This window comes from Amblyomma maculatum, chromosome 10, assembly GCF_055883805.1.
Source record: "Amblyomma maculatum isolate TAMU_Amacu chromosome 10, ASM5588380v1, whole genome shotgun sequence".
NCBI lineage: Eukaryota > Metazoa > Arthropoda > Arachnida > Ixodida > Ixodidae > Amblyomma > Amblyomma maculatum.
The window spans coordinates 97353401-97369498 of NC_139353.1; the positions used below are offsets into that span (position 1 = coordinate 97353401).

At 45.0% G+C, this 16098-nt stretch overlaps 1 protein-coding gene across 4 annotated transcripts in view; it reads left to right on the forward strand.

The window, feature by feature from the left end:
• LOC146177074 (uncharacterized) overlaps positions 1 to 16098 on the forward strand; it is a 65063-nt gene that overhangs the window by 114 nt on the left and 48851 nt on the right. For 3 of the 4 annotated variants that reach the window (XM_084583090.1, XM_084583089.1, XM_084583087.1), the window contains exons 1-3: positions 1 to 63; positions 6453 to 6562; positions 10504 to 10527. The exon at positions 1 to 63 is cut by the window's left edge. In XM_084583090.1, coding sequence (XP_084439216.1) covers positions 1 to 63; positions 6453 to 6562; positions 10504 to 10527 — 197 coding nt within the window. The remainder of the gene's footprint in view (positions 64 to 6452; positions 6563 to 10503; positions 10528 to 16098) is intronic. The other variant, XM_084583088.1, reaches the window with a different exon arrangement.

Sequence of the window (16098 nt, forward strand, 5' to 3'; positions counted from 1 at the left end):
TGGGCCGACCGCATTCGAGCTCGCACAATGTCGACGATCACCGACCCATTCGCCGTAGTCCCTGTATGTTGACTCTCTGCATGCGTTTTATTTTTGTTTCTCTAGGTATATAATCACACATATTACTGTCTGTAATATATAGATAGTGATGCCTAATTGTTTAATTGGCTGGTATTTCTCCTCCTTTTCGAGTTTCGGGGTTAGAACTGTTGTTATATTACTTATAAGGATTCTGTTGCGCATGCTAATTTTTACCTTATGTATGTCTTGAAAGCGAATTGATGCATGTTATTACCCTCGCCGAGTTTTTTTTTTCTCGCTAGCCAACGCACCGCCATACGTGAACCTTGCACGGGCTCACCGACCTTAACAATGTGAATATTGTCTAAAACAGGTCAGTTGGAAGGATAAAACGGCCCCTATGCCTACATGATTTTCTCCTTGCAGCTGTTCGACGAGCAATTTGTGACAGAGATTCACAGTTTATTACGCCGGAGACTAACCTACGGGCTCTAAGAGACCCGCAGTTCATTAAGCCGGAGACTAAGCTACGCGCCCCAAGTTGGGAAGTGTGCATCTTAGTCCACTTATTTAGAGCAATGGATACAGAAAGGCTGCATGTTGTAATGTCACTGGCCCTTTCTTTACTCGTGACATGGCACCAAAGCAGTAATTGTTAACCAGCCTATTTATTGTCGGCCAAAGCTTAACGACTTTGGAGCTCAGAGCTGAGCTCTCTGTGCGAGGAATTGTGGGTTAGACAGGGGCAAACCACCTTTACTTAGGTGCTGTGGGTCCACGCAGGGCAATAGACGGACCGCCAGAAGTGGGATGTGTCCATGCTTCGCCACTGTGGAGCCCAGAGCTGAGCCCCAATAAATCTTGCACAGTGCATTGTGGGCTAGATGCATGTATGCTAGCTGTTTGCCAGTGCAAATTTGCTGGCGGTCCGCTCAGAGCCGTATGCGGACAGCTGCCAGAAGGGTGCCCACACATCGCTGACTGCAATGATCACGGCTAAGCCTTGGTATCTCCTGCGCGAGACCTCTGTGGGCTTGATATGGGCATGCCAGCAGTTTGCCCACACTGATCTACTGCGGGTCCGTTCTGGTCTCAATACGGCCAGTTTGCTGTGGGGGTGCCCACGCTTCGCTATTGCAATGTTTAGCGCTCAGCCGCCCATTCTTACCAGGCGGGACCTTTGTAGGCAAGATGCAGGCATGCTAGCTGCTTGCCCGCACGTTCTCACAATCGGTCTCCACAGGGCTCTTTGAGTGGAGATGACTACCCTTCGCCACCGTGCAGCCCTCCGCATCGCCCGCAGGTATCAATTGTTGGACCCATATAGGTTGCCCCCTCCTATGAAGCTCATGAACAGCATACAAGGGGCCCGTAGGTGTGGTGGGGACAGCCGAAGTACATTTTGGCCGCTCTCTACCCAAGAGGGAACAATGCAGGTTTGATATAGGCAGCCTCTTGCCCACATTGCCTCTGTGGGACCCACATCGACCCATCACTTTGTGCTACTGAGGTTACTCGTATATTTTGGGCACAGTAGAAAGGACACGTAGATGCTACCTGTGAAAATAGAAAAGGAGTACCGACAACTCTGAGGATAAAATATGGCTTTGGAATATGCGGCCACCAAACTTCAAGGGATTTCCTTTATTTAGAAACTGCCAATAGTAGCTTAGCCGTAAGATTGTGAATATCTGCGTTCATTTGACGTTGTACTAATATTGTTACGACGGAGGTTTGACGTCGGAGCGCTGCACAGGTATAGGAGGCAGAGCACACAGCTGGTGAACGGCTTTGAGTCCGGCACGGGCACGAGAGCCTCCTCGTCTTTCTCAACTTCCTTTTTCCTTTCTTCATCTATGTGTTTTCCTCTTCTTCAGGATTGCTACATTTCCCCCCGGGACAGCCGAAGCCCCCCTGGGCGAGGGAGTTAGTCGTTCCCACAGGATTGGCACGGCTTCATCCGGGCGACATGAGCGAGTTCCGTTGTAGATGAGCGACGACCACTTGCGGTCATGCGTGCGATTTCATAATTCAGGTCACTCACGCGGTCGAGGACAACGTAAGGGCCAGCGTAATGCGCCAACATTTTCTGGGCTAAACCACGTTTCCGGAGAGGTCGCCAAAGCCGCACTGTCTCTAGGTGTGTAAGACACATGGCGATGCTGTCTGCCGTACCGAGCGTTGGAACGCTCTTGCGAAGCTAGGATCCGCAATCGGGCGAAACGACGAGCTTCTTCGGCCCGACAAAGAGTTTCGGCGATGCAAGGTTCGTCATGGACGGAGTAGGGAAGAATCGCGTCGAGAGCATACCCAGGATCATGGGCATAGAGAAGAAAAAACGGGCTGTAGCTAGTTGTCTCATGCGTTGCAGTATTGAAGGCAAACGTTATAAACGGCAGTATTGTATCCCAGTTCTTATGGTCTGATGCAATGTACAGGGTCGTCCCCTTCTAGCTATAACACGGTCACTGCTTTCAAAGCAACATTGCGCCCGACGTAGGCATATATCGATGCAAACCGATGCGAGCACAGAAGGACCCGGGAGTGTTGCTTCACATGGCCTGCCACTAAGCTATATTGCTTGGCCGAGTCAGACGCAATGACGCTTTGAAAGCAGTGACCGTGTTATAGCTAGAAGTGGACGAGGCTTTACATAGAGAGCATGTTGACAAGTGTGCGGTTGGTGCGCTCCGACAAACCGTTGGTTTGAGGGTGGTATGGTGTGGAGTGTCGAAAATGTGACGAGCACAAACGGAGAAGCTCTTCCACGACATCTGCCGTAAAATGCCGACCTCGATCACTGATGATCACTCGCGGAGGTCCACGGCGCAGAATGACGGAACGGAGCAAGAACGTGGACACGTAGTGAGCCGTGGCTGAAGGAATAGCGGCCGTTTCGCAGTAGCGGGTGAGATAGTCGGCACAAACCACAATCCAGCGATTTCCATCGGAAGATTTCAGGGAGAGACCCATAAGGTCGATTCCAACTTTCTCAAATGCACCATGTGGTAGAGTCACAGGGTGCAGGAGGCCCTGGGGCGTGGATGTAGGACGTTTGTGCCGTTGGCACTCAGTGCAGCTCGCCACATATCGCTCAGTCGTCTGGCGCATCTTCGGCTAATAAAACCGGTCGCGGGCACGGTGGAGGGTTCGTGGAGGGGAGAGCCCAGGTGACCGGAAGCGGGGTCGTTGTGCATTGCACGCAGGATGCACGAGCGGTAACTCTCGGGAACCACAAGTAGAAAATTCGTGCCGGTGCTGGAGTAAGTCTTTTTGTAGAGAAGGCCATCACGGAGACAGAATGGGCTGGGAGCTGTGGAATCCAGCGCAGCCGCAAGCAGTGGCTCGAGGCTTATGCCGGTCTCATGCGCAGTCCGCAGAACTGAGGCGTCAGGAAACTACGGGAACAACGGAGATGTAGTGATCGAAGTCAGCAGAGTCACATTCGGTCGTGGGAAGAGGGAGACGTGATAGGCAGTCTGCGTCGGCGTGTTTGCGGCCGCTCTTGCACGAGACAGTGAAGTCGTATTCCTGCAGACGAAGGGCAAGCGTGCCAGACGACCAGATGGATCACGAAGGTTGACGAGCCAACACAGGGTTGGTGCTTCCCTTACACCAGCTGTCATTAGGACGTGGTCATACTTCCAACACTTATATCCCCGCCCAGGGTGCCCGATCTGTAAAAACGAAGATGTTGAGTCCGACATCCACCACTTGCTGTGAGACTGCCCAGCCCTCAAACCAACAGGAATCAGGTACCTGAGCATAGCTGGCCTTTCAGCAACCAATCCTGTCTACGTCACTTGGACGCAGGGACCTCATCATCGCTCACTTCTGGACTTCATAAAATCAGCCAACCTTTTTTCATTCATTTAATCATTTATTCATCCTTCATCTCTTACCCTACTGATGCCCTGAGGCAATAAATATTGACTAAAAAAAAGAAAAAAAAACGTGAAATGGCGATCATATAGGTAGCACCGAAACCGTTGAACAGCCAAAACTACAGCGAGGCACTCTTGCTCCGTAACAGTATAGTTACGCTCAGGTTTACTGAGGGAACGGCTTGCATACGCAATTACATGCTCGCCTGTTGTCGAACGTTGCACAAGCACAGCGGCAACACCAATCCCACTTGCATCAGTGTGCACTTCCGTCGGAGCGGAGGGGTTGAAGTGTCGTAGTATGGGATGTGACGTAGGCAGAAACTTTAGCTGGTGAAAAGAAGCGTCACAATATGCTTGAGCGTTCGAAGCAACGACGCAAGAATATGAGTATATGAAGTCTCGTTACCGCAATAGCACACCCCCAACTTGCGGTGTCTCGAGAAGGCGTGAAACACAGTCTACAGGTATCCTTGCACAAACTTTACCCGCTACTGATGAGGATTTTAATCCTCAGACTCCTTTTCGCTCGGCATCCCAGCTGTTTACCATAATTTTTCTTAGAGTGCTATATTATAAATTATACCATTATCTTCTACTCTCGTGCACTGAAGTTATATTGTTAGATAAAGGGGAGGGAAAGATCGATTAATAATATTGTGCGCAAACCGAACCAAGGTCATAAACGAGGAATATTAAGAGTAAGCATCGATGTCCTAGTAGGACTGCCTTCTTTCTTAATGAATCCCACATGTTCTTGAATCTGGAGGGTTATCACAAAAGACTGCTTGCGGATTTAAATAACAGATTACAGTTCTCTTGCTGTATAGGGCTAGCGGGGCCGGTTATGTATGTATGTAAAAAATACTCGTATTGGGTATTCTACGAAGAGAATAGGTATACACAGTGCGGCAGTCTACTGAGGCAAAATCAAGCTTGTCAAATGTCACCCTACACGCATTTCATACTTTCAGTGTAAATGGCAAGACCTGCTTTGAAAAATAAATGGTTGGTATTGAAAACATTAGCTTATGGTATGTTTATTAAGAGTCCTGACAACACATGCTCTCTCGACTGAAATGAAATAATTACCTAGAGGAGGAGTAATACCTAGCAGGAGCTGAAACTGCGCTCAAAATGCATTATATGATTGACAGGAGTACGCATCACTCGAGAAATGGATCATTGAATTTAGCGCATAGCTTGAACCGAGGTTACGAGCGAGAGCTATGGTAAGAATTGTTTTCCATAATTTAGGAAGGTTGTGAACTGTTTGACTTTATATTTTGATCGTTTAAGATTAGTTAAGACAATGTAAGGACAGTGCTGCCACCATTGACACTTGTTTCCTTCTCGCCATATCCATTTTTAGCCTTTTCCTAAACACCTTCCTGCTTCCTTACCCTAGACATGGAGAATAATTTACTTGTTCTCTGGAAATCGACTTGGATTTTTGGCTTGCACGCGCTCGGCTGAAGCATGTCAGGTTGTTGGTTCTAGATTTGTCCCGGAATTCAGTCACTTATTTTTAGTATTCTCGTGTAAGTCCCACTTTCACCTTGGTTATCAAATCGAGGCCATTAGGCCCCAGTCAGCTAGATTCCGAGTTTGCATCTAGAGCATCGGAGCTAGCTCTTTAAAACAAATTATTGAAACATGTTCTGTATACTGGCAACATGTCTGACTAAGAGGGGACACCCGAGTCTATTTTCTAAAATGGAGGCTGGAAATTGCAGTGGCTTTGTAGACATCTTCTACGACTACTGTTAACTAAAGAAAGGGCTTGAAGGCATTTCAGTGTAAACTGATTGTATGAATTGATAACCTCCTACATCATGCCATGCCTTTAGCTATAGTTCCGCAAACAATTTAAATCTTTGTTGTTTTTCTAGAGTCGCCGGAATGTGGCCTTATCACTCTTATTCGGGCACACGGATCAATCCTGAATTGAGGCTCGTTGTCGCCATACGCAGCTTTATCAGTTTCTTTGTTGCGCAAGATGGGCCGAGATGTATTCGGAAGATTCCGGCCACTCGCGTATGTTTCTGAAATGTTCTAGGTTTGTACTAGTCACCGTTTCGGCTGTAATTAGATGTTTCCTCGCCACCTACAAATTTAGTTAGTAATTCGACGTCCAGCGAGCACGTTTCCTGCTATCGTCGCCGTCGTATTGTTGAGCTTTTTATAGAGCGCAAGTCAACCTAATAAAGAGGTAATTTCAATGCTTCTACGCCTGGGTGTTCTTTTTAGATCGTGGCACGATCAACACCACGTGACAATACAAAGCATGTTTTGTTACCAGCTGGTGTCATATTTTTGCAGTTGGAAAGAGAAAACACATATATGTTATGAAATACATCAGTCGAAGTAAGAAAATAATAAATTATTGGAATTACCAATGTGGATCTGCACCCGATTTGCGTGGTGTTAGGGACACAAATATTTTTTTTTTGTTGTTGCAGAGGGGACTATCGCTTCTCTTTGAAGCAGTCCACTGACTCATTAGCTGCTATATCTCAAACTATATAATCTGCCTTTCTGTTGCAGCCCAAGCAAGAGCAGTCCTCCGTCTTAGGCTGCTTTCCAGTGCCAACACCAAGTTCCAAGCAGGCAAAGACAGTTGCCAGGGGGCAGTACCAAGCCGAGGCTTGCCGTGTGTAAGGACAAACAGCTTTGTTTCTGTCCAGTTTCTGGCCTGGATATCATGTTCTTGGGTATCTATATGTTCCCTTTTGATTCATGCTATGAGAAATGCCGCAGTGGATGATTGCAGAAATTTTGACCACCTTGCTTTCTTCACCATGCACTGACTTGGCGAGATACACGAACGCCTTGCTTTTCGACTCATTTGAAAAGTACCCCCGCCGGGGTGGCGCAGTGGTTACGGCGCCCGACTACAGTTCCCAAGGACGCCGGATCGAATCCCGGCCTCGGCGGCAACTTTTCGATGGAGGCGAAAAGCAAGGCGTCCGTGTGCTGTGCGATGTCAGTGCACGGTAAAGAACCCCAGGTGGTCGAAATTTCCGGAGTCCTCCACTACGGCGTCTCTCATAGCCTGAGTTGCTTTGGGACGTTAAACCCCACAAACCAACCAATCATTTGAAAAGTTGCCGCCACGGTGAGGATTCGATCCCGCGATCTTATGTTCTGAAGTTATTCGTTCTAACCACCAAATCACCACGTCAGGGCACAATCTTACTGAACTGCTCTTGATGATTACCAGATTTACAGGTACTTGATGCGAGCGTAGTATTTCTGTTCCTTCTAAAGCTACAAATAACCGGAAATTTACCTTTCGGCATTAGACAATACCATGCTAGCAAACTTCTCAACATTGGAAGCGTAACTAGCTTGAGCATGATGACTATATGCATTCTCGCAGACAAGCAGCATTCGTTTCTAGAGATAAACTAAATTGTTTGGGGTTCTAGGTCCACATAAAATCACTGCCAATTTAGGGCAGGAAACAATGCAGTAATTCCTGTGAATAATATAGAGCGCTCACAAAACCAAGTGGAAAACGGCCTTCCGGATTCCGACCCTCATATAAAAAACACACTCCCATGGACGTGTAGGTTTGGAAGTAAACAAATAAATATATAACCCACTTATTGAAGCAAACGCATCTGCAAAGAAATGACAGCTATTCCTTCCTACTGCCCATGCATGCACAACAATTTCAGAGAGTAATCAATTTCAATTTCTGTTGTCGTGTTCAGTAGAATAAATAGGAGAGCACAGCTATCACATTTCCATAAAATTTTCGTGTCATGGTTATGAGACCGTTTTGCGATCAACGGCACATATGATGCGTATGACGCCATTTTACCGTCATATTTGTCCCAAAAGCTGCGGCGAATAAAAATAAAGGTTTTGTCGTGCTGACGAAGGAAAGCCACTAAATTTACCACTGCAGGTAGCCGACATCGACTTTTAGCAGAATGTTTGAGTACCCAACCATGTTTTTGCTTTTGACCAGGATTACTTTAAAGCAGCTCTATTAAAGGGTCTAAATCAAGTTTGAGTACGGTTTCTCAGTCCTATCTATACCTAAGCTCCCATCTAGAAAATAGCTTTCCCGGGCCGCTGCAGTATTGCTTCCCGGTTACAAAATATATTTCATAATGAATGAGGTTAAGTGAAAAGATGTTTAGGCTGTAACCCTTGTATGCATTCGGAAATCATGGGGTGCTTTTGGTTCACATTATGACTGGCCAGCAAAAAAACGCATATTTTCGCTCACGGCAACAAAGCAAGCTGTGTAATGCTTGACAGATATAAAGCTGATCTTATCAGTCGTGTTTCATTATGTTCTTTTCTCTTGCTTCCAGACCAAATAATTTTCAACTAAATTTCGGCACAACTGTGGAATCTACACTACAGAAATGCTAAACCCTGAGCGTTGCTGGTGCACGCGGCGCATCGCGTTTGCTCTCATTATCAAATATACACCGTCATTATAATTTCTAATGCCATCATTGCCGTTATTACCGATTGCAGCTTCATTGTCATCGCTACTACCATCCTCACTGTAAAAGAGGAGAATTATGATATTTATTTTACCATAGACGGAAGACGCACCTTGTTGGAGCGCTCTGTCGGGAATCCGAGTAATGGATGTTCGATTCCCGGTGGAGAGGTGATTTTTATTGTTCTCATAACGTTAGTTTTGGTTTCGGGTGATGACGTCATTTTATTGGCGGCTATAGTGTAACCGGGCGAACGAACGCCGACAGTATAAGCCGTTAAAAGCTTTCTCTTCAAAAGCTATTGCTTCCAGCACAAGCTGGAGTGGCGGTACTGCCAGTGCAGCAAATTTGGTCTCCAATATGTGGGACATCCCGGTTGCCAGCTATGCGCCTGCAGCTACTTTCTATAGTTTGTTGCTTCTAAGGCTTCATGAAAAACAAAGATCATTGGCAGTAAGTTTATTTGATTCCTCTCCTGCCCAGTTAAATTATGTTAAGTAACAGGATGATTTCCTATGTTAGGTCAGACAGTAAAACGGTTGAGAGACTACGACCCATCCGACAGCTACAAACAAAAGAAGTAGCTGAACACAGTGGCCCCTTATTAGAGACCAAAGGTGGTAGCATCGTTTAACAATAAATAGCGGGTGATGACGAAGCCCTCTGCCATACGATTCGCCAGCGGTCCAAAATGAGATTACTCCCTTAGACAGTGTCATGCAACAAACCCGGAAAATACGCAACCCGGTAGCCGTTAAAGAATGCTAGCTAGGCCCACCTGCTGCATACCCTTTTAGTCTCAACTCTAGCTGAAAAGTCGGGTAGCTAATTTTGCTGTTTTTTTCTTGTTTGTGCTGACTCCCAGCTTCGCATACTCTTTTCAGTTCCGTATTGCGGTGAAGCACTCTAATTCAGCGTGAATTAGTAGACAGCACAAACTGTGTTATGTTTTGCTGCAAAAACTGTGCTCACTGGACACCCGAACATAAAAACCTGTTAAGTTTGGTTACTCCCTCAGTGGCATCAATTAAAATAAGAGCGTTAAATGCCATTCAGCTTCTATCTTCTCAGTTTTCTTCGTGCTATAATTAGAGCATTACCTATATTGCATATATTTGCTGTTTCCTCCCTTCACGTGTACTATCATTGTTCAAAAGCATTTTTTCAATATGACATGTTGCACAATTGCGAGATATTATACTGCGCCGTGAGTACTCTTCTGGACTACATATCTATCGTTCTTTGCTCTCTCAACTCACTTCGAATATTGAGGTAGCATACAGTGAGCCCACGCCTCATGGAATGTGTCCAGAATTAATCCTGGCCCCGCTTAAGAAAGAGGTATACCTCAGTTTATGTCGCAAGCCAAGCAAGCATACATGCGAATTTTTATTTGTAAATGTCGTTCAATGTGAAAGGGAGTCACCAATTGTGACCCTAAAACAATTCATTTTCAACGTAAGTGATAAATAAGTTAAAATATTAAACGGCCAAGAAAGCTTCACGATAGCCAGCAAATTATGTCTCAGGCAAAATATGGAGTACTCCTCCACTGAATGATCGAACTTTTTCTCCTTTACCATTCAGTGACCATATACTCCCTTTCTTTTTTTTTATAAAAAAGAAGTTGATAAATCTCCCTCAATTGAACAGAGGGCGAAGAGAAAGTTGCTGTACCTTTTTTCCTATAATATATACGAAGATGGCTTCGCAAATTTTTGTATTTGAAATTTTTCGTGACGTTGGTTATTACGGAGATAACTATTGTATTAATGGCCGGTAAATGCTGTTATAATGACCCTATGTTTTGGATTTGAATGTTATTTTCAGGATAAAACTTGAGTGACACTTCTGGTAAGCACACAAAGTCGCAGTGAAAGAGAGATTAAATTTCTCAATTCCTCCTTTCATGAACTTTTGAGCCTTAACTTCTTCGCTTTTAGGAAACATCAGTGAACTCACACTTGAATGTGTTTTCAGGAGCGTTGTCGAGAGACATGTATGGTAAGAATAAACAATCGTGCTGCTAAGTATTTGCGAACGCTTAATTTTTCTTGTCATGAACTTTAATGGTTAACGTCTCCCCTTTTCGAAAATATCCGTGAACTGAACCTCATTCTTATTTTCAGGTTCACAGTCGAGAGACGTTTACGGTAAGAATACACACTTATGGTGCTGAAATGTTGTTAATGCTCATTTTTATACTTCATCAACTGTGATCATTTCTTCGCATTTACGATGCATCCGCCTAATGAGCACGTATGGTGGCATTTCCAAATATTTATATTTACAATAAAGCGAGCACGGGAAACGAAATATCTGCTTTTCTATAGAGCTATTGCCTAAAGAGCTAAATCATTGGGAAGCACAGTTCCTCTTTTACGTAACTTTGTTATATGTTCATTTTATAGCAAGTAATAAGGGCGCACGACTTTGCGTAGTATAAAGAGGAAGGGCATTTTTGTGGCTGAATTGACCGAAGTCATCATATGGAGCGAAAACTCAGAAGCCCTTGCGTCCATAGCCAAGATTCCTCGACAAATTCCAAGCACACTCGTAGGCAGATTACTAACCTCTTACTAAAGTTTTGTTATGCTGCAGCATGCCTGTTACTATGTATGCAAATCGAGGTCTCTGTATTTTTCAGAGTTTCAGTTTCGTGTCACTAACATCAAGGCCCACCCATTTGTTTCCGAAAGCACAATTACTACTTCTTACGAACGGAGGGCAAACATTAGCAGTAAGATTTTCGCGCGGAGTTGTAGGTTAGAACCTTAAAATTAAAAACCTATCTTGGGAGACAGTAAAAATTACTGAGGACTGGCAATTCTTAAGTGTGCTTGGCGAAGGCCTTGTGGTAAACCCACTGCATATATCATGTTGTACATGGCGCCCCAGTCGAATGGGCACAATGCTCACCTATATCCCTTTCAATTACCCAAAGGTGCTTGTAGTAAACGAGGGACTCTCTATACATGTTCTTCAGGCGTTCGTTGTTGAGGGATTCCGTCGTCCGCAGCCGCTTCCCCGAACCGCTTGGGGCAGAATCACTGGGCCGCTTCGGAACCACGTGTCTCACTCACTCGACTTCAACGAAGACGTAGGAGCGCGCGCGCGCGCTCTTTCTACCGCTACTGTGTGATGGTATAGTTGCCATGCACAGTTGCACCCCCCACCAGCGCACCAATTGCTAAGGAGGGGAGGAGGTTATGCCGCTGCACGGAGGAGATGCCACAGCTGGCACATTTCAGCGCAACAACGGACACGACCGCAAGCATGAGCCATTAACGGCTTTAGCCTTAAAACGTAGCTCCTCCATGAAGTGAATAACACGACAGTGTAATGACTCCTGATTGGCGGCGTCCAGTCGCCAACTAATGTCTACTATCCAGGGGCATTTCCGTCATTTTTCGTTCATCCCGAAGCCATGATTTGTGCAGAAGGAATAATATAATGTTATCACTAAGGTATGTTCGCAGCAGTATCTCATTGAATCGGTAGAGCTAGGCGTAATGGCCGAGCTCACCATTCAACGTGCGCTGATAAGAGGGTCCAGCACGCTATTCTGCTGGTTGACTGGCCAGTGTTACGGAAATGATCCGCGGTCAACACTGGTGGCTCGTTTCAAACAGGACCTTTTCTCGGAAGTGCTGCGCTAAGAACTGAGGGCTGAGTCGAGGCGACCGCTTAGGCTACAGCCGTGTTCATGATACGTGCTTGCTCCTAGAGGAAAAATGAACGTCCGCTCTGTCGTTGTGCATGCAGTGAGCAGCATAAATGTCCCTAGTGCAGCCTTGGGCTCGCAGTCGTACAGTCGTCAGAGAGTGGCATGGCTCGAACACTTTATGAGGCGGATTGTTAGAAGAACGGAAGCAATAAAGTGCCCTCGTCAGTGCTTCAGGTTTTTTTTTTTAATTACGCCGCGTGCCATACGTAGGAACCGAACGCGTGTACACGTGGCTCCAATGATGGCACATATAACTTTGCAATGGAATGTTGGCACACTGCAACAGCTGCCCCGTGAGAACCTCTTAAATGTTGTACCATGCTATTTTGCGCTGCAATATTCGACAGTTGCACTGCAAATTGCTTGTGCCCACGAAAGCTGGCATTGGGTCATTGCCGCATTGACGACACCATAACGACCCGGATTAAACAGCCGGACAAGCAGAGAGTTTCCATGTGATCGGGAGACGACCACGTACATATGAGTAACCGGACGTTTTTACTCACAAGCCCCGATAAAGGTTATGCCGACAATGCCGACGTGAGATAATGAGGAGAACAGGGCATTTAACATCATCATGTTCTCACGTTCACAACAGTATCTGCCAGTTTTGTAATAAAGCTGCCTCACAAATGAAAGTTATGTCCACGAGAGATGACTGTGCGGCCGCTACAAACCCCAGACCCTCGTTGGAATCTCGGCACATGGCTGCCAATGATTCTCTGGGAATGACGAATCCTGACAACGCTTTCTGGCCGTCCAAAGCGACACAGATTTGATTTTCTTGCATAGGAGGCGACGTTATACGCATGGCCGACAACCTTGCTACACCTTTACGACACGCTTGCGCAATAGCCCTTGCTGCAGAGAGCCGCGTTGGAGATGGAGGAGCAAATTTGTATACATCATATCCTGGCAATAGGTCTTGCTGCGCAAAGCCGCGTTGGAGATAGAAGAGCGAGTTTATATACATCATATCCCGGTTATAGGTCGTGCTGCGGAGACCCGCGTTATTATTATTATTATTTATTTATACTGTAAGCCTTTTGACAGGCTCATACAGGAGTGGGCAAAAAAAAGTCACAATTTCACATGGAAGATGGATGGAAGAGCAAGTTTGTGTACATCAAATTGCGGCAATAGCTCGTTCTGCGCAGAGCCGCGTTGGCGAAAGAAGAACAAGTTGTTTACATCATATCCCGGCAATAGCTCTCTCTGCGCAGAGCCACGTTGGAGATGGAAGAGCAAGTTTGTGTACATCATATCCCAGCAGTACAAATACATTTCAAATAATATTAGAGGCTGAACCTGGATTTTAAAATAGTGATTTTGAGCCTTATTCACAGTGAAAAAAAAAATTTCAAATGCAAGAATGAACTTTAAACCACCTGCTGAGAGTACTTCTCATCTCTAAGCTACAAAACTTATTATCGACATTACGCTACTGCTACTGGGAACTTTGGGGTATTGTTGAGGGGGGGGATACTGGACGTGGGTTATGCCGGCCTAAGACATGGCGGCACTCTTGGCGTCTAGGGGAAGGGGAGATGGGATGTGGGGAGGGATATGACGTCTTTAACGGTATGACGCTATAGCATAGGCTACCCCCTCCACCCGAAATATAATGCCACGCTTTAGCCAAGACGTTTGAACGAACCTCTGTGGCATAGGGGTAATGTCAACGGAAGGGTCCTGGCAGGCTGATTCTAATATGTAAAATAATAGCCCCGTATTACAGTGCCTGGCAAACGTGGGGTCAGGCAACCGTGCGCCCAGTGAGTGCGTGGCCATATCATCTGCAAGCTGGAGCCTGCCAGCTCCATACTCGTTCTTTTTCGCTCACAAAGCTGATTACGTCGCAGGATTTTCCGTTGGGCCTATAACATTGTCACGCTAATAAAGCAGGTCAATCTCAAATACATGAAACCCAAATCACACGGATGATAAAAGCAATTACTCGCGAGGCGGGGAACTCACATCAATTCAATTAGGCATGTGAAGGATGTTGTTAGTAGTATACCTGGTATTAAGATACTCAAGCTTACCACTGTTCATAGAGAGAATAGATAACGCAGTTTTATAAAAATTGGCTAAGACAGCTTGGTTAAGCCCGGAAATTTGCGAAAGCAATACACCGGGCTGCGCCTCTGTTTCGCTGGTGGTGTGTCTTAGCGGTTCTCTTAGTAAAGCTTACGGTTTTAGCCCATTTTTATATATGGCGTTATCATTATGCTATACAATTGATTCCATCTGAAGACAACATGGCTTTACTCCGGTTTCCTTATTCACACCAGAGGTGAAGCTAAAGGTCAATGGTGGTCACCACCATTGAGGGTTCTTCTTCTCTTTTTCTTCTTCCTCAGCCCGCATAGAAAGCCCCGCTTTAACCAACCGATATGAACGTTCCTTAGTGGCCTATAGGGATAACGTGAATGCCAGGGTCCTAGCAGGCGATTCTGAAATAACCGTCCCATGTGAAACGAGAGACCCAAGTTGGCAGCTCCTGCCGGTTTGAGGTTGTCTACGGGGATCGTCTAAATGTCAAAGGTCAATGTTGGTCACCGCCGTTACACGCTGAAGGCTCAAACTGCGAGCAGTGTTGCTTTCGCAATAAAACGTACGTCACCAATATCGAGTTGAAGCTGTGGAATTACCGCTTCACTGATGATACGTATACGCCTAAACTTACAGAATGTGGAAATAATACTACCTGAAGAGGTCGATACGAATGCCGTTGACATTTGATTAAGTGCTCATAATTTACCAGCACTGATTCAGACGAAACTTTATGATTGCAAACCTGTGAGCTCTTCCTTTGATGTTTCCGCAAATGTCGAGCTGAATTCGAAAAACGGACTGGAAATAGCAAATGCCACCAATTCGCGCTCTGAATCCTTCCCAAACTTTTTCTCGGCCTTTGGTGTCGTCTAGTAGGCTTCTTACGCATACTTTTTACATGTTGCTGTGACAATCATTTCCTCAGCAGCTCGTAAATGTTCGTCTGGAAGCGATGTGAAAAAATTTTTCAGAGTGCTTTTCTTTTTATTCGTGGATTATTTATAATTTTTTACCTGCCAGTTTTCTTTGCAAAAAAGCTAGAGGTGCAAAAACGCAAATGGCACTTGCTAGAACGGGACATAACAAATCCTGGTAAGAGAAAGGGTATGGTTTTTAAACACAGAACTTGTACTCGTTTACCCCTCTTGTTATATGTATTTAGTTTATTAAAGCCAATCAAAAGCTTCAAACGTATTGATACATTGGTATTCATTGATTTGCCGATTGTCACGTGTAAAATATGTGTGGTTAGCCCATCAAGAACGTTATGCAGTCTTTGTACTTTATATCTCAGGATTCTCATGTAAAGTGTTTGGGTACGCAAAAAAGAAAAACATTATAAAAAAAGGAAAGACAACCAATATTATTTTCTTTAGGGGAGGAAAAGAGGCATCATTGTTTGCAAGCTTTGGATTTCTTTAAACTGTTGCGAGCTTTAAGGTTTAATTTTACCTTTTTGGTTTCAATTAAGCTTTCGCTAGAAGCTTCCTTTAATACTGAGAATTATGTGCAAATTTTTTTCTTATAAGTGTCTTGCACTAACTTAGTTTAATTGTTTATTTCAGATGCCGAAGACAAGTAAGATCTGATCTCACTTATAGATGTTAAATATTTATTGCTGTGGTTAAAATCCGTATGAAAGTTATTAGTGATGAATGAGCTAAGATCTGATAGCTCCTTTGTACCAAATATACAAGTCCGTATTATTGATAGCTCTTTTTGAGGCTTCTGACCTTACATGTAGTTGAAATATGCGTATCACTATATACACTTTTAAAATATTTGCGTTACTTTAACCATGCTTTTAGTACATTAGAAGAAAATTGAATATGTAATCATCTATTTGCGAGCGTCGAGAGTGACAGAGGTTTGTCAGTAAAACTTTCGCTGTTGGCTTCGCCGCTATATTTAGGCTTAAGCTTAGCAGCTACTGTCAGTT